We start from the raw sequence: 17,613 nt of genomic DNA, 5'->3' as shown, positions 1-17,613 counted from the left end.
TAAACAGGGAGGCGATGGCAACCTATGGAATATTATAAATTAGGAGAAGGACGCTAAGTTCTTAGGTTCCCAGGAGAACGGGTATGATGTCACAATGCAGAAGTGATCTCAGTATAATTTGAAGACTGCTTATTACTGCTGTGCCTTTATGAGATATGTGTGGAGTACTGAGCGTTTAGGATACAGAAATGATAGAATCAGGAGTGAGATAACAATTTAACTTTGCAAGAAATCTGGTGTTTGTTACTCTGACAAATTGACGATAAGAAGGATGTGGGGACTCCTTCTGTAAACTTGTTTTCCTTACCTTCTCAGGAGCCATTTGTCATCTGTTTTTCCTTGTCACACAGAAATATTCCTCTAAGCAAATGTAGCTAATTTCTCAATATGGTTTTTGCCCTTGGTCAGTGTGCCGTGTAGTTCATAGTTTGCATGCTGTACATCGGAAAAGAATAGGTTGCATTTTCTAAAATCATGGCACCAAAAAGCGCACTTACATTTTACAGAATGGTCAGGAAGGTTCCCTGAGATGGGTGCAGGTTTGTGGAGAAATGAGGGACAGAGGACGTGATCGCAGGTCCTGGTCCCAAGGCAGCTCGTCAGAAGACTTGGGCAACACTGTCATCACTGAATCTGGATGCAGCCATGAGCAAACGGTGTGTGACACTTGTTTGTCCCCAGGCTGCATGTCCAGGACAGACGCTGAGCCTGGGGGGCATGGGCCACGCAGGCTCCCGTGCCTCAGGCCACTGTGGAACATTCAGACTGGACAATACAGCAGAATGCTTGCTTAGGTCAAGGCAGCAGGGTGTTTGTCCATTGCACGACCTTGCAAGGAGATGACTTTGGAAAGCGCTTTCCCCTCCACACAGGAATTATTGAGAAGACCTGAACGTAAGGCCAGGCTCCCCCAGTAACTGAGAGCTAGGGGCCCGTTGACCTTGCAGACTTCACTGGGGCCCGGGAACTGTCCAGCCAGTGCCAGGGGAGCGGCTCTTCACGCCTGACCCTCCTCGCCCCGCCCCCAGGCCAACATCCCACTGTCCACACCCCCACCAGCTCCACTCCTGGCATTTCTCGACTTCGGGGAAGTAAAACCCAGACAGTGTTTGTCTCCTGAGAAGGCTTAAGATTCCCACCAGCAAGACGGGGGTTACAGGACCGGAGACACTAACACTTAGGAGGAGAGATGTGTGCGGTGAGGGTCAGTCCCCTCGGTGGCCAGCTTGTGAAACATGTAAAAGGACCACGAGAGAAGGAGAACAGAGAAATCAAACTTTGCTGACTCTCAAGTGTGTCCCGTTTCAGCGCAGATGACCCTGTCTTTATAAAGGCAGGGGACGATTTCATCCAGCCTCGTGGCTGCGTTTCATTCCTTAGCTTTGGAGAAGTTCTACTCAGTGTGACAAGTACCCCAAGTTAACACTCGAAATCATCTGGTTCAGGGAAGTGTCGCGTGGTCATGCAGACGGACAGATGTCATTGGGCCTGTCCTCTGCTGTTTGATCTATTTTCTAAGAGTTCTGTCCTTAAGAAAAGGAAAAAGGAACACAGCCTGGAGCTTAAACAACAGACATGTGTTGCTCACAGCTCTGGAGGCTGGAAGTGCAAGGTCAAGGTGCCGGCCGACAGTGTCTGGTGAGAACCTGCTTCTTGGTTCATAGGCTGCCTTGTCGCCATGTCCTTACGTGGGGATGGAGCGAGGGGTCGCTGGGGGGCGGCCTTGAACAGGACACTAACCCCACTCTGAGGGCCCCACCCTCAGGACCTAATTCTCTCTCAAAGTCGCCTAATGTCGGCACACTGGAGTTAGATTTCAACATGTGAATTGGGGGCTGGGGGTGCAGACAATCCATCTGCAGCGCGTACTGGGTCTGCGTGTCCTGACACCTCCTCTGGGCGTGTCCCACGAGCCCACGGACAAGGTTCCTCACACGAGCAGCCGAGGGAGCCCTCAGGTTGAAATGCAGGGACTGGGAGAAAGGACAATGCTTGGCAGAAGGACCAGATGGAGCGGATGCTGAAAAATAAATGAGGTGTGATCCTTGCCATTCGTCCCCATCGTCACGAAATCACTTATTAATAAGTTCCCCCCGGGCACAGCAGCGCCAGGGGAAAGTACGAGAGAAAGGTGAAACTAAATGACGGTGGTTTCTAATGTGCCCAGTGCCTGGTGCTGGGCCCTCCGGAGACTCATTTGTGTTGATGTAGCTAAAGTGATTAAAGGCAATGGATCGAATCTCAATTGGTCAACGGATCCGCTCATTTCTGCCCTGATACACAACTTTAGTTTTCCTTTCTTCCCCACGCCGCCCCTGCTCCTGCAGGCACTTCTCCCCGCTTGCTGGGACTACTCCAGAAACCTCCTAAACTGCTGTTTCTGTCTCCGTTCATTTTCCACACTCTGAAATGAGACCGTTCTAAGTGAAAAATCTGCTTGTGACAGTTTAGTGCCGAAACATCTTCAGCTGTCTGCAGGGTAGAATTGGTACCTTTGGTGAACGAGAGCCTTCCTGCTCTGGGCTACCGCACCCACCGCCCGCAGGCTCAACCCCTGCCACCCCCTCAGAGAACCTTCTTCTGCATCCCCCACCCCTTTATTTATGCACAATGGCCCCGCCAGCCCTTTCTCCACAGACCACCTGGCCCCTACTCTTCCAATGGGACTTCTTACACAAGCCTTCGGAAACCACAGGCCCCTTGCATTTCCTCTGTGCCCAAGGGCCTTAATGGTTGTCTGAAGATATCCTGTTGGCGAGTGGACACATTGGAGATGGGCAGATACTGAGGGTTGGGGCTCAGGCCGCTTGTGGAGCAGGCCCTGGGCTCAGCTTCTGAGGCTTCCCGGATGCGCTACGGGCTCGGAACGGTCTCAGAAAGGGAGAGAAATGCTGTGGAAGAAAAGAGAACACAGACCCAGCACAGGCAGTTTCTCTTGTGGCTGCTCACAGAGCGTAGGATGGTGGCTTTCTCGTATGCCCCGGGGACCCTTCTCACGAAGGTTTTTAAAAGAATAATACCCTTACTAAGAGCTGTATCCACCGGTGTTTTCTGTTCCCTCTCTGCTTATGCTGGTTGACACAAGAAGTGACGGAGTGAGTTCATCTCATAACGTAAATCTTGTGTTTTACTATCTTAGGGGGGTAGCTGCCCTCATTTGGTTGGTTTGGGGTTCACACCCAGTGGTCATCTTTTCTGGTTCTTGTGGGGGAGTGTGGGGGTGCCGCCTTTCCATTGAACACTCACATTGGAGATTTCGTCATTATTTGCTCGGCTGGGCTCTAATGCTCAAGGCCTATCACTTAGTTCTAACTTCCAGCAAAGGAGACGCTTAGAAAAGACATAGTAAGGCGCATAATTTATGCCTGTCTGAGGAATTGATGAAATCTATCCTCGTGTGTTTCATCTTTGACTTCTGTAATGTAAGAGGTGTTTTTCTCGTGCGTGGTCGTGGTTCTTCCTCCTTTGAAAAGGGGTCGTCCTCAGTGAGGGACTCGGTGGTTCTCAGGTGTTTTAAGCTGTGGAGCCCTTTGTTCCAGTGACATGCAACTCTAGGCAAGGAGACGCCGGGGAGGTGCCCTGGCTGGAGGCTAGAAGGGGGTGGGGTAGGGATGGAGCCAGAGCCCAAGTTTTAGGGAAGCCCCCCCACCCCGCCGTCTTGGCCGTGTGTAAGGTTTCCTGTGGCACCACTTGAAAACATCTGGCATCTGTGCCTTTCCTACATTCCATCCCACATTTCCTTCCTCGGATCCTCATCTGTGCTCCCAGAACACACGTACGTGTTTGCTGTTCTGCGTCCCACCAATCAGTGACGCGTAGATTGAGACCGTGCTGCCCCAGAAGGCTCCACAAGGAGCGCTGCGTGTAACGATTCTGTCTGCATTTCCTTGCTAATCGTGAGTTGCTGAAAATGGACATCCTGGTTCTGACCTCTCCCCATGCATCGCGGGGACAGAGAATCTTGATTTCAGCCCAGGAGACTCTCGAGTTTTCCACGAGTTTTCTCCCTGACACACTCGTTGTTGTCTGTGTGCTAAGAAGAGGACAGGCCCTTCAGGTGGTCTCAGCCCAGCAAGGACAAGTGCCGTTTATCGAGCCTCTCCCCTACGTATCCAGGTGACGTGGTTCACGTCACTTACTTCTGACAGCATTCAGCAAGCCTCTTTCTCGTGTGTTCATTTAACAGCTGAAACCTGCGCTCAGTGTGTGCGCAGAGCCGGCAAGGGGACAGACCTGGGATTTATTCTGACCTCGGACCCCACTCCTTTAACTGATATGCAGCAGCTCATGTTAGTGAGGCCCTGCCCTGGGAAAACGTACAAGGCAGCCAGGAAGCCGGGCAGGAAGTGGGCAGTGATGCTGTGATGTGACCAGGACACCACCCAAGCGTGGGACATAACTGGTGTGATGGGAAAACAGTGGGCCAGAGGTCAAGCCTTCGGGGTAGGGGGAGGTGGCTTTCTATTTGGGTGTTGAAGGATGCGTAGGAGCTCGCCAAGTGGAAGAGGCTGAGATGGAGCTAGTGTGTTGGTGGACATCGAGGTCTCTGGCTCTCCTGAGTGAATGCCCTTGCTTTGGCAATGCCTTCCAAGAGAAAACATCGTGTCTTAGGTTGCCGTTGTTTTATACGTGTCTCTAACTTCAAGTGGCCCATTTGGATGTCATTGATGTCGTCCTTGACACTCAGCCCCCAAGACCATCCCAGATGTGTTTTGCAAAGCTGGACAATAGGGGTGTCACTGACTGGTCCTTCTCTGGGAATTTTCTGCAGGGATCTGCTTATTCCTTTATTTGGTGTTGAAAACAGAGCGTGAGAACTTAGAAGTTTGGGGACCTGCCCCATGAGACATGTTCTCCTCTACGGGTATGAAAACACTTCCTGACCCCTGCCCTCCTGCTAAACAACCACACCTAGGCCAGGTGGGCAGGAGAGCAGAGGTTGACGGTGTGAAAGCCCACACCCACGCCAGGAGGATCACCCAGGGGGCCCCACCCAGGATGGCCTTTCTGAACCACCACTGGAGACAATGTGACAGTGAAATTCCCAAGTCCCCGCTCCCCATGCCTGTGTTACACAAACGTGAGAGTCACTTCCACAGCTGGCACCAAACAAGGGCCGTGTAAACAGCCCCAGAAATGTCAACTGGGGCCGTTAGAACCATAACCAAGACGTCTTCAGAGCTGCTGTTGCCAAGGTCATCCTGGTGGCATGAGAGGCCCGAGGAGGAGAGGGGTGTACCCGGCCGGGACCAGCTGTGACCAGCCAGCTCGTGCGGCCCACCTGCCTGGGCGCCAGTGTACCCTTGCTCTGCGGCCCTGTTTACAGGTGCGGGGTGGGTCAGGGGAGACAAAAAGGCAAAGCATTTCGAATGGAATTAAACTACTTTGGGATGAAACGCAAAAATCTGAAAACGGGGTTTTCCGAACGTCACACTGTTAGCATTACTTTTGGTCCCTGTCACAGCTGAAGTGAATCTGCTGTCTGAAAACGGGGGTGTGAACATAAGTGTGAGTTGGTTCAAAGGTCTTTTCTCAATAATAGAAATTTTCAGAAATTTGATTATTGACATTGGGAAATCTACCCAGACTGACAAAATGGAATTTTCCAGCTGGAGGCTGATTTAGGGGACGCCTAACTTAGACAGCGTGGTTCTCCTACACACAGAGCGGAGGGGGGGCGGCTTAGATGTGGATTCACGCCCAAGCCCCGCAGTCAAACCACCGTCTGTGCAAATGGCCTGTTCTAAGGCCCAGGTTCCTGATCTGTAAGTAAAGCATCAGAGCTGTTGCTTCCCAGGCTTGTTGTCAGGGTTAATGTCAGTGAACAGCTGCTGGGGCTCTGATGCCTATTGCGTTGACTTCCTCCCCGCTTCCTTACGGGGCAGGAAATGAGGTTTACAGAGTGGAGTCCGTAGCATGTTAATCCTCAGCGGCCCCGGCAGCGCCCCCTTCCTTCTTCCCTGAGTCCCTTTTTCTCCACACTCCCTCCTTCCTGCTCCTCCTCCTGCTCTTCCTTTTTCGTTACTCAGCTCATAATCTACTCCCCTTTCCCTCCCATCACCAGCAAACACTACATTATGTTTGATGGGGACCTCTTTGTTTGTTTATATTTTTGCAAAACACACGTTTTGCAGGAATGTGTTTTATTTGTTGAAAGGTCCGAGTTTATGTAGCTAGAGGTAGATGTGTTTTGTGTACGTGTACTTATGTAAATGTGTATTTACATGCCTCTGTAGTTATGTATGCGTGTGCAAATAAGTGTTGATAGTTCTTCCTTTTTGCCCTGACACTGTTTAGGACCCGTCCCTGCTGCTCCGAGTACTCAGTTGTTAATTAACATCGCTTGGGGCCCAACCTGCACAGCCCCGCCCACCCGCACAGCCCCGCCCACCCGCACAGCCCCGCCCACCTGCATAGCCCCGCCCACCCGCACAGCCCCGCCCACCAGGATCCCCCCCCCCCCCTGCATTTCTCCTTGTATTTCCTAAGGCAGGACCTAAAGGCGTGTATTTGTTACTACAAGTTTGCCTCCCCTGTGAGGCCCCGAGAGCAGACTTCCCGACTTACATGCAGCTGGACGCCTGGCTCAGGCCAAACACCCGGTGGCCGTGGCCCCCAGGACGAGTGGTCAGAAGTACCTTATCTCCTAATGGTTTGTGATCAGCAAGGGAACCGTCTTTTAGGGAAAGAAAAGATGAAAATATTCAAATGTGACTTGTCACCGAATTCCTTTGGATACACCACCTTTTCCGTTTATCCAAATGCTTTTGATCTCTTCCTCTAAGGGAGGGAGGTCGGCATTTGGCAAAGCGCTTGAATGCTTCCAGGAGTCTCAGATCCTCAGGCGACCCTGCCTCCAGGAACCCTTGTGACATTTACAGAGGACGCTGTCAGGACGTACACACTGGAGGGCACACTCAGGCCCGGCCTCAGTTTACCGTACAAGAAATGAGACGTACTCGGCAAGCAGCATGAGAGGCGAACGGTTGAAACGAGCACAGATATTCCTGCGAGTCACGTCTGCCAGGCTGAGTAGTCTTTTCAGTTAGTATTAATATTGTGTTAGTATTTTTTCCTATTATCTTGCCTTTTGGGGCGTAGGGCAGAGAGTCTGCCTGGATACTGGAGATTGTTCTCTGTTGAACTGGTGATGCTGAGTGTCAGCACATATAAGATGACATGTCACAGAGTCCCTTGAGACCAGGGGTCTGCAACCTCCTGCAAAAAGCTAGACAGTAAATATTTTATACTTTCCAGGCCACGTGGCTTCGTCACAAGTGTCAACTCTGCCGTTGTAGTACAGAGCAGCCATTGAACAATACATGAGTGGGCACAGCTGTGTTCCAGTAAAACTTTATTTAAGAAAACAGGAAGCGGATTAGTACTGGCCTGTGGACCCTGATTTCGATGCTCACTTGTTGGCTCCATCTAGAACTTGACGTAGTTTAATAGATCTAAAGATAGTTGACTCGCTAAGTCAAAAATAGTACTAAAGCATTGTAGGTTTATAGCGTAAAAATGAAATGGCTTACAACAACGTAAACGTTGAAAGGGAAGAACTGGGATTGTACTGTTGAAGGTCCTTACACGACAGATGAAGAAGGATAATATGACATGGAGGTAGGCCATGTAAATTAAATATGCATAATTTTTAAAATAGTATGTCTAATAAGACAGATCAGCTACCGTTCCTTCCTAATTTAATCAGCTGTGACCTTAGGGGGACCCCCTTCACACAGCTGTTAGGAGTGACGCACAGAAGGGGAATTTGTACCTTATTAATTGGCGTTCAGCGTGGGTGTGCGTGCCATGCCCGAAAACCTAAAAGAACAGGGACTCACAGAAAACGGCACTTCAGTTATTTTTGCTGTGTGTAAAATTGGCAGGTGAACAGCCGGGATGCTATGGCAGCCCCCACAGGACACTCAGGCATGGACGCTCCCTCTGTTTCTCCCAGGAAGGGTCGTGGTCTCATGGTGCAAGACCGCAGCAAGCATTCCAGGTAGAGAGATGGGGAAAGAGAGGGAGGAGGAGAGGAAACTAAGGACATTCATCCTGACTGACAGACCCTGCTGCCAGTCACTTCTGCATGTAGCTGGGCCGTGGTACCCAGTTTTCAGTCAGATCAGATGTTGCTATGGCGGTTTTATGTGTGTGGGTGTGCACGTGTGTGCGTGTGCACGTGTGTGCGTGGGATTAACAGTTAAATCAGCAGAGTGTGACTAAAACATCATCCCCCACAATGTAGGCGGGCCTCACCTAATCAGTTGAAGGCTATAGGTGAAAAAAGGGAGATCTCCACCTAGGAAGAGGGCGTTCTGCCTCCAGATGGCCTTTGAACTTGACTTGCAGTATTAACTGTTCCCTGTATTTCTGTCCTGCAAATTCCTTCCAACCCCTACAGTCAAGTGAGCCAATACCTTAATCAATCTCTCTCTCTCTCTGTTTTTGAATCCTAACCTGACTCTCCAGGGACTGTTTACTGGCTGCCCATATTCTTTTCTATTTTCAGGGAATTGTAAGTTAGAGATAGCTTCTCTTGTAGAGGGTTAATGCTACAAAATGGAAAACCTTCATGGATCCTACTCTAAAGACATTCTGACCTGTACCTCACAGCAACACGGCAGCCAGCGTGCCTCTTTCATGTAGGTGGTTTTGTTGTCTGCATATAGTAAGTGCTTGGGAAAGATGCTGAGGGAAGGATTCTTGAAGCAAAACTGTTTTGGAAATCAGAGGAGTGAGCAGTTGCGTTTGGCTGCAGAGGGATCCAGGCCCGCGTGTCTACAAACAAGCCTAATTAGCTGAGCCTGCGCCAGCTGCCCTGGTCAGACATACCTGGAGGGGAGAGAGGACCGTGGCTCCATCAGCGTGGCCACGTGAGCCAGCCTCTATCCAGGAGAACCTGCAAACACCTGAAGTGTCTCAGACATTTTTAATGGAACTGGGCAACTGTGCCAGTGAGAATGGGGGTGAATAACATGGCAAGACAAGCAGCTGGTAGCGTCCTCCTTGGCAGGCAGGCCTGCCCCAGGCTCTGCCAGGCTCCAGCTGCCTGGGCCCCCCACAGGCGCAGTGAAGAGATGTTTGGCCGAGCATCGGGCACCAGCTCACCCCTCGCTCAGGGTGCTGCGGCTTCAGACATTCCCCCTGAAGAGAAGGTCCGTCCCCTGGCAGCTGCTTCTCTCCCTGCACCCCTGGCAGCAGGAGCATCACCTGGGAAAGGCTGACAGGCGTTGAAACAGGATCATGTGGGCTGGATCCTTGCTAGACGCAAAGGGGGCTCTCGCCCAGAGGAGAAGCCTTAGCAAGACCGTCCGGCTGCCTGCTGCTCGGCAGAGGCCTGGGTGTCAGGAGCCATGCTGGTCCGGAGAGTTTAGGAAAGACTGTCCTGTGCCAAGTGTCTGAAGAGACCTGGGAAGTGTGTATGTGTGTGTGCGTGTGTGCATGTGTGCGTGTGTGTGCACGTGTGTGTGTGCGTGTGTGTGATGCAAACATGCGGATGAGCAGCGCTGGATCTAAAAGCCCGGACTCCTGCCTCCGTGACTCTGGACGTGCTTCTCAATCATTTCTATCTCAATTTCCTCATCATAGTAAGTGTTACGGGCTGAATTGTGCCCTCCCCCCAAATTCCTATGTTGAAGTCCTAACCCGCCAGTACCTCAGCGGTGACTGCATTTGGAGAAAGCACCTTTAAAGAGGTGATTAGTAGTAGACATTTCTCCCAAGAAGACACACAGATGGCCAAACGGGCATCTGAAAAGATGCTCAACATCACTAATCATCAGGGAAATGCAAATCAGCACCACAGTGAGATACCACCTCACATCTGTCAGAGTGGCGTCATCAATAAATCAACAAACCAATTTTGGCGAGGATGTGGAGAAAAGGGAACCCTCATGCCCCGTTGGTGGGAATGTAAATTAGGGCAGCCACCATGGAAAACAGAGTGGAGGTTCCTCAGAAAATTAAAACTGGAACTACCTTATGACCCAGCAATTCCACTCCTGAGTATTTACCTGAAGAAATCCAAAACACTGATTCAGAAAGATATCTGCTCCCTTACGTTCACTGCAGCACTATTCACAATAGCCAAGATGTGGCAGCCACCGAGCTTTCCATCAGGAGATGAATCGATGAAGATGGGTACATACATACACATGGAATATTAGTCAACAGTAACAAGAATGAAATCTTGCCATTTGTGAAAACATGGATAGATCGAGAGGGTATTATGCTAAGTGAAATAAGTCAGACAGAGAAAGACAAATACCATACGACCCCATTTATATGACTATGTGGAATCAAAAAAGAAAACAAATGAATAAACAAAGCAAAACAGAAACAGACCCATAGATAGGGAACAAGCTGATGGTTGCCAAAGGGGAGAGAGGTGGGGAGGTAGATAAAAATTAATAAGAAGAAAAGGAAATTTTGGGGGGAAAAAAGAGAGAAAGAGAGACAGGAAGAGAGAGAGAGAGAAGAAAAATAAATAAGCAAGTTGTCTTGAACAGGCGATAGTTACTGAATAATATTTGTAGTATGTGGAAATTATGTGCCCTTCCATTTTCTTTAAAAGTGATTCACTCCAGGTAAATAAAAAGTAAAAAAATAAATAGGTGACTAAGGTCAAATGAAGTCATGCAGGTGAGGCCCTGATCCAGTCTGACTGGTGTCCTTATATGAAGAGGAGATTAGGATAGACACACAGAGAGGGACGGCCATGTGAGGACCCGGGGAGAAGACCCCCAAGGACAGAGGCCTCAGAAGGAACCAACACCTTCATCTTGGATTTCTAGGCCCCGGAACTGTAAGAAAGTCAATTTCTATTGTGTAGGTCACCAAGTCTGTGCTACTTTGTTGTGGCTGTAGCAAATTAACGCAACATGTATCTAAGAGATTTTAAAGGGTGAAGATACTATGTATAACATGTCGCCCTGGAGCACAGAGACCAGTTAAATATTTCCACCGGTCTCTCCAGGCCTCTCAAGGCTGCACTAGAGTGGTCCCCACCTGAGCTGCCCACGAGAATTAAGTTCTGGTTTGACTGCTTACTGGCTGGGTAACCATGGGTTTCCTATTTAAATTCTCTAAATACCAATTTCCTTTTGCGAAATGGGGGACATCCCAGAGCCTGCGTCACAGAGGTGTTGGGGGTTGGGTGGCCTTTGTCATTGTCATCATTATGGAGGCAGAAGAGCACTGACTTTCTCCCTTTGTTAGGTATGTCTGGTGTCCATTAAATTCCCATTGAGAAAGGTGTGGGGAAGGGGTGTAGACACACATTTTGGCTACACTGCTACCCCTACTGGACTCATCTTAACTCGCCTCTGGGCTGTATTCCTGCAATCTATACTTATTGAAAACCAGAGTGTTTATATGCTGCTTTCCAGAAATGTATCTATAAATTCCTTTTATTTTTGGTCTGCCCAGCGGTGGGGGGCAGCTCTATCCTTGCCGGTGGGTAACCTTGTCTCTGACCCATGAGTCTTGGCTGATGTCTGATAACACACAGGAGAGTTCACTTGTAGTCTCTCCCTGGAGATGGGTCCCTCCGTCTCCATAGTAACACTCACATACTTTTAGCGTGAAGGATAAACTTGAGGTGTCTGTCCTCTGGAGGGCTACTGATTCATTTTAAAATATGTATTAAGGGCAGCCTTTCTCTCACTCAACCGACCCTCTTAACAGATTTTTAAGTGAACAGTGTGGTATTGTAAACGAGAAGCACGATGTTGCAGAGTTCTAGAACTTCTCATCTTGCATAATGGAAACTGTACACCAATTTCCCCTCCCTCAGCCCCTGGCAGCCACATGGTCCTCTCTTCCAGGAGTTGGACGAGAGCAGATTCCTCCCAGAAGTGGAATCCTGCCATATTTGTCCTGAGACTGGCTTAGCTCCCTGCAAGTGACCTCCTCCAGGCTCATCTTTGTCATCGCCTTTCACAGGAAGTCCTGCCCTTTCTTTCTAAAAGGAGTCAACTGTCAAGTATGCAGAAAAGTTGGCCTCTGGGGCCCCAGGGCCAGAAAACGCCAGAATCTTGCAAGGATGTGTAAAGTCTGCCTTACATCCGTATTCATTTTAGATGTAAAATAATGTTCAAGGTCTTTACCATGAAGAAGTAAGACAGACAGAAATGCCCCAGGGGGTTTCCTGTTGTCACCACCACACACATCTGATCCCCCAACGGGTACCAGGAACTCAGTTTAGAAACAGTGGCGAGGGGGTGGGTCCCGGCTCCCTTTATGTCCCCCTCCCCCACCCTCGTCCCTGTTCTGGGTGGTGGTCCCGGCCCCGTGGGTTCGCAGGGGATCTTTTCAGAGATGTTAACAGATGGTGGTTTAAAGTGTGACCCACCTCAGGGGTTTCAGCTCTGAGGACAGGCCAGTTCTGAGATGCTCAGGAATGAGACCGAAACCGTGAAAGGACATTTGGCTGCTGATCACACCCGTCACCAGGGTCCCCCTGGGGCTGCTGTGCTCCAGGTGTGTGAGGGGAGAGTAGCCACCCACCTCACTGCCCAGGCCTCCGTCCGAGTCTCTGCCTCCGCAGCAGGTTTGTTTGGGGAATCAGTGGCTTCCGTTTTCACTGAGGAGCTAGAACTGTACAAGGACTCCCCTGAGAGCGTGCTGGCACACTCCCGTCAGCCAACACTGGTAATAACTCATGTTTAGACACTCTGGGAGTGGAGTCACAAAGATGAATTACACAGGGATGCACACGCCCGGGGTTCCCGCCCTGGAACCCTCCCATTCTGCAGGGGGTCGAGACAAAAGGCCTACATTATACACACCACAGCCTTCCTGTGGGAAGGGTCTCCCATGGGGTGCTCCCTTCTTGGACCCAGGGCCAAACCATGCAGCACCCACCCGCCTATGCTGACCTTCTGGAATCTGTGCCAAGGAAATACTTAGACCAGAATGTAGTTCAGGCTGTGCAGAGGTGACCAGGCAGCTCACCAGCCAGCCCTAAAAGACACAGCGCCTGATTTTGCCGGTTTGTGTGTGTTTTGTAAAATAACAGGCCAGGGGGCTTTGGGAAGTAGCTGAGCAGGGAAGGGAAGGCTTCTCTTAAACAGCTTTCCGATGGAGACCTGTCTCCTTTGCCTTCTGTCTGCAAGGAGCTACCTGGGCTTCCCAGAGGAGCCAGGCAAGGACATCCAATGCATCTGGAAGGGCTTTCTCCCGGAGAGTGTTTGTTGGTGCTGTGTGGGGGCCGCTGCGCTCTCCCAGGCCAGCAAGTGCCCCAGCTGAAGCCCGTCTGGGGGCGGCAGAGGGTCAAGGCCGGGGAGAGTTGGAGGAGAGGAACAGAGGGCGCCTCATACCCCCAGGGGCAGGCGGAAGGCCTCTGGCACAGGTCCGTCCGCTTTTCTGCAAAGCCACCTGCAAACTGTCAGCTAGTGGACCTCTACTCAGGGCTCCCCACATGGTATTTCTCTTCTGTTGGCCACCTTGGTCGCCCAGGGGTAGGAGCCTGGGAGGGACAGGACCCCCCCCCCCCCCAATGACAAGGCAGCAAAGACCAGAGGCAGGGAGAGCGGGACTGCCACCTCTGTCCCTGCTTCTCCTTGAGCTCCAGACACAGCAGGGAGCCCTTCCCTTCCTGTAAGGTCACCCCACAGGCTTTTTAAATTTTCTTTTAACTAAGAGACACCCTTGAGGTTCTGACTGATTTTACAAGAGAAACAAGAGATTCTTGGAGTTAAAACTGAAACATAAGTTTTCTGAATTTTAAGGACCATAAAGGCCAAGATTTCCATCCACAACTCGCATTTGCACAACTCACGCGGCACACAGAAAAGATGTCATTTTCGGTGCCTACAGATCACCTGTCTTCTCAAATGTGCCAGGCACTTGGCAGAAGGGAAAACAAAGAAGATCCTTCTGTGGCTCCGTCGTGCCCCCCGCCCAGGTGTGACCTGCCAGGCAGCGTTGCTGAGGGGCGCAGGCTCGGCCATCTGCACCGGGCGCGAGGGCGGCGACAACTTCCCGGGGATATGGACCGCCACCCCCTCCGGGTCCCCTGCCCGGTTCCGTCCACCGTCCCTGGCGCCCCCTCCCCAGCCCCGCCCCCGGCGCCCCCTCCCCAGCCCCGCCCCCGGCGCCCCTCCCCAGCCCCGCCCCCGGCGCCCCTCCCCAGCCCCAGCCCCTGCCCCCGGCGCCCCTCCCCAGCCCCGCCCCTGGCGCCCCTGCCCCCGGCGCCCCTCCCCAGCCCCGCCCCTGGCGCCCCGCCCCCGGCGCCCCAGCCCCAGCCCCGCCCCAGCCCCGCCCCTGGCGCCCCTCCCCAGCCCCGCCCCTGGCGCCCCCCCCAGCCCCGCCCCTGGCGCCCCTCCCCAGCCCCGCCCCTGGCGCCCCCCCCAGCCCCGGCGCCCCTCCCCAGCCCCGCCCCTGGCGCCCCTCCCCAGCCCCGCCCCTGGCGCCCCGCCCCAGCCCCGCCCCTCGCCCCAGCCCCGCCCCTGGCGCCCCAGCCCCAGCCCCGCCCCTGGCGCCCCTCCCCAGCCCCGCCCCCTGGCGCCCCTGCCCCAGCCCCGCCCCCTCCCCAGCCCGCCCCTGGCGCCCCTCCCCAGCCCTGCCCCCGGCGCCCCTCCCCAGCCCCGCCCCCGGCGCCCCTCCCCAGCCCCGCCCCCGGCGCCCCTCCCCAGCCCCGCCCCCGGCGCCCCAGCCCCAGCCCCGCCCCCGGCGCCCCCTCCCCAGCCCCGCCGGGCCGCAGGGGCATGCGCCGTGCGCGGGTAGGCGGGCGGGGGCGGCGCGCAGCGCTCGGGTCCCCTTCCTGCACGGCGCCGCCAGTTGCCGGTTGCTAAGCAGTCACCGTGGTTTCTGTGGCGATTGCAGAGGCTGCTGCTAATTGGAGAGGCCCCTCTAAGCCGTAGCATCTGCCCTCTTCGGATCCGCTCTGCTCTTGGCGCTGAAAGGGGAAACTGGGCTGGTGCACCCACCCTCCCTCTCCCATCCTCCCCAAAATAGCCGTGCGGGGTCGGAAGTATGGACTAAACCCCCGTCGAGCCCGCGGGTTGCACGGGGGGGGTTGCACGGGGGGGCTCCACGCTGACCGTCAGGCCGCGCCTGCCCCGCGCCGGCGAGCGCCCCAGCCCGGAGACCATGACCACCGCCAGGGAGCCCAACGCTCCGGGGAAATCCGCGCAGCAGCAGGAACAGGTAACGCTGCGCCGTGTGTGCTGGTGAGCGGTGTTTCTCGGCCGGTTGTGTTGGTGATGACCGCGGCCCCCTGAGCCGCAGAGCAGGGCTGTGGAATAAGGTGCTGAGTGGCTGCCGCAGGGGTCTGCCTTCCCCCTCCCTCCCCACTTCTATTTTTAAAAGATCCCCTGGTCTGTCCATTCGCGCGGCCCCGGGAGCATCTGCTGAGGTCAACTTGGTGGGAAGGGACCTTCCGACAAAGGCCTGTCTGGGCAGAGCTGCCTGAGGGAGCATGTGTCAGCTGTGAAGGTTTCCACTACTTGCTGGGCTTTTCTTCTGGGGGGTGGGATGGAGGAGGTGGGCAGCGCCCCCTCAAAATTCAGCTTATTGTGACCCTCCATCTGGTAGGACTTTGCTCCGGTTCAAACATAAGTCACAAGCAGATGTATGTGCTATGTTTAAAGGACTTTTCTCTTCCCAGCGGTGTCCCTTTCCTCCTTTTCTCCTTAAGTGATTCTGAAGGAATGACAGACAGCTGCTGCTTCTCCTGGGCAGGCTCTCCCTGTGAGAAAAGCTGAGGACGCAGAGTCAGGGTCCACTGGGACCCCGGCTGAGAGGTGGCAGGTCTTAAAGGGCTGGCGAGGGTGCCAGGACTGCCCCTGGGGTGCCCACAGGGCCCAGGGCGGCCAGCCGCTCACCCTGCAGGGAACAGGCCCACCACCGGCAGCGTCTCCGGCAAGCTGGGTTTTACCACTCGTGCAGATATCGAACTTCCATTCTCAGAAGATCTGGAGGGTGCTTATCTTTTAATCACTGCTTAGTTCTCCTCAGGCAGATCATTAAAATAGCCCCTGGGAGACCCCAGCAGATTCACAAAGCAGTTTGCTCAAGCTTGGTAAATCAACAGCATCCGCTGATTTCTGTGATTATGTTAGGCCTGTGCTTGCTAGGACTGGGGCCAAGAAAGGAGACCCCTCTAGAGTTCAGGAAAGCAAAGAGCCTCTTTGGGGACATTGTGTGACAATCCCATCATCAACTATTCAGAGACCGTGTGAAGGGAACTTAGGATCTGTATGTAGGGCCAGCTGTGTTTTTTTGGGTTGTTTCCTCAAAGCCCATTTTCGATTTAAAAAAGAGAGACCATCTTATTCGTAGCATCACCCCCATCATCAGCTGGAGAACTTAAATGCAATTTGATTTCTTCTGGGAAGAAGATTTTGTAAATGCAGAAATCTAAGAATTCTCATATTCAGGGGCAGAGGTTGTGTGAGAGCTGATGGTCCCTGTAGAGTGAACGCTGGGCCTGCCAGTAAGCAGAATACCAGGCCTCCTCCTTTAAAACAAATTCTACACAATTGTTCCCTAAAGAAACATGTCCACCCTGAATTAGCATTCTGTGACCAACAGGGCCTCCTTTCAGGACCGTTCCGCTCCCTAACTAGCTGTGACATAAACGTGCCCTGAGCTTACAGGCTCCCCCAGCAAGGACTCGTAGCATTTCTGACCACGGGACAGAGGTAATAATTAGGGAGCGAACACATTGCCATTCACAGGTCCAAACCCAAGGGCGGGCACTAAGACGCCCCGTCTGTGTTACATAAACAAAGGTCCATGGCTCCTGCAGGTTGGCTGTCATTTTCCCGATACCTCCACCTGCCAGGAGAGTGGAGATAATTCGGTGTGAGGTTTTGGAGGATGCGTGAGCTCTTGTTTGACTTAATGCCTGTTGGTCATTGGAAACACCTCATACACGCACCTGCTTTGATCATGGAAGATCTTACAGCTGGTGTGTGATGGCGGAGGTGGCTATGGGTCCAGAGAGCAGGTGGGACGTCCATTCTCAGAGCGGCGTCTTCTTGACACTGAGAAATGCACAGAGCCCGCCCTGCAAAGTTCAACTAATAGAGGGTCCACACAGGAGTCAAGTACCGTGTTTCCCCAAAAATAAGACCTACCCAGACCATCAGCTCTAATACATCATTTGGAGCAAAAATTAATATAAGACCCGGTCTAATTTAATATAAGCCCGGGTCATATAATATAATATAATGTAATATAATATAATATAATGTAATACAATGTAATACAATATAATACAATATAATATATAATACCAGGTCTTATATAATATATAATACCGGGTCTTATATTAATTTTTGCTCCAAAAGACGCATTAGAGCTGCTGGCCCGGCTCGGTCTTATTTTCAGTAAGAAGCAAAGCCAGGTGGAGCACAGAGTTCTCACCTCTCAAACAAACACCCCGTACGTGACTTGAGTTCAAATCTTAACAAACTGCTCAAAACACAGAGAGGTCAGTAAAACACCTATTTCATAAAGACGGTTGCTTGTTCTTTCATTATCAATTTTTTTAAAAGGCATTTGAACTGTTTATGTGCTCAGACCGCAGAGCTCTTAATGGGTTCTCAGGTTCCCTGTCTGGTCCTTCCTTTAGCTCTGAAGCCAATGGGATGACAGACGCGC

General features: G+C 52.5%; 1 protein-coding gene across 6 annotated transcripts in view; it reads left to right on the top strand.

The window, feature by feature from the left end:
- DPP6 (dipeptidyl peptidase like 6) overlaps positions 1-17,613 on the top strand; it is a 571,444-nt gene that overhangs the window by 283,620 nt on the left and 270,211 nt on the right. The window contains exon 1 of one of the 6 annotated variants that reach the window (XM_019742501.2): positions 14,735-15,153. The exons of the other annotated variants lie outside the window; for them this stretch is intronic. Within the exon in view, the coding sequence (XP_019598060.1) occupies positions 15,097-15,153 (57 nt within the window). The 5' untranslated portion in view covers positions 14,735-15,096. Of the gene's footprint in view, positions 1-14,734; positions 15,154-17,613 lie in introns of those variants that run through there. 6 annotated transcript variants of the gene reach the window in all.

Source organism: Rhinolophus sinicus, linkage group LG11, assembly GCF_036562045.2.
Source record: "Rhinolophus sinicus isolate RSC01 linkage group LG11, ASM3656204v1, whole genome shotgun sequence".
In the NCBI taxonomy this organism is placed as follows: Eukaryota; Metazoa; Chordata; class Mammalia; order Chiroptera; family Rhinolophidae; genus Rhinolophus; species Rhinolophus sinicus.
Note: the sequence above shows the minus strand (reverse complement) of the source record. Positions and strands in the feature narration are given on the sequence as shown.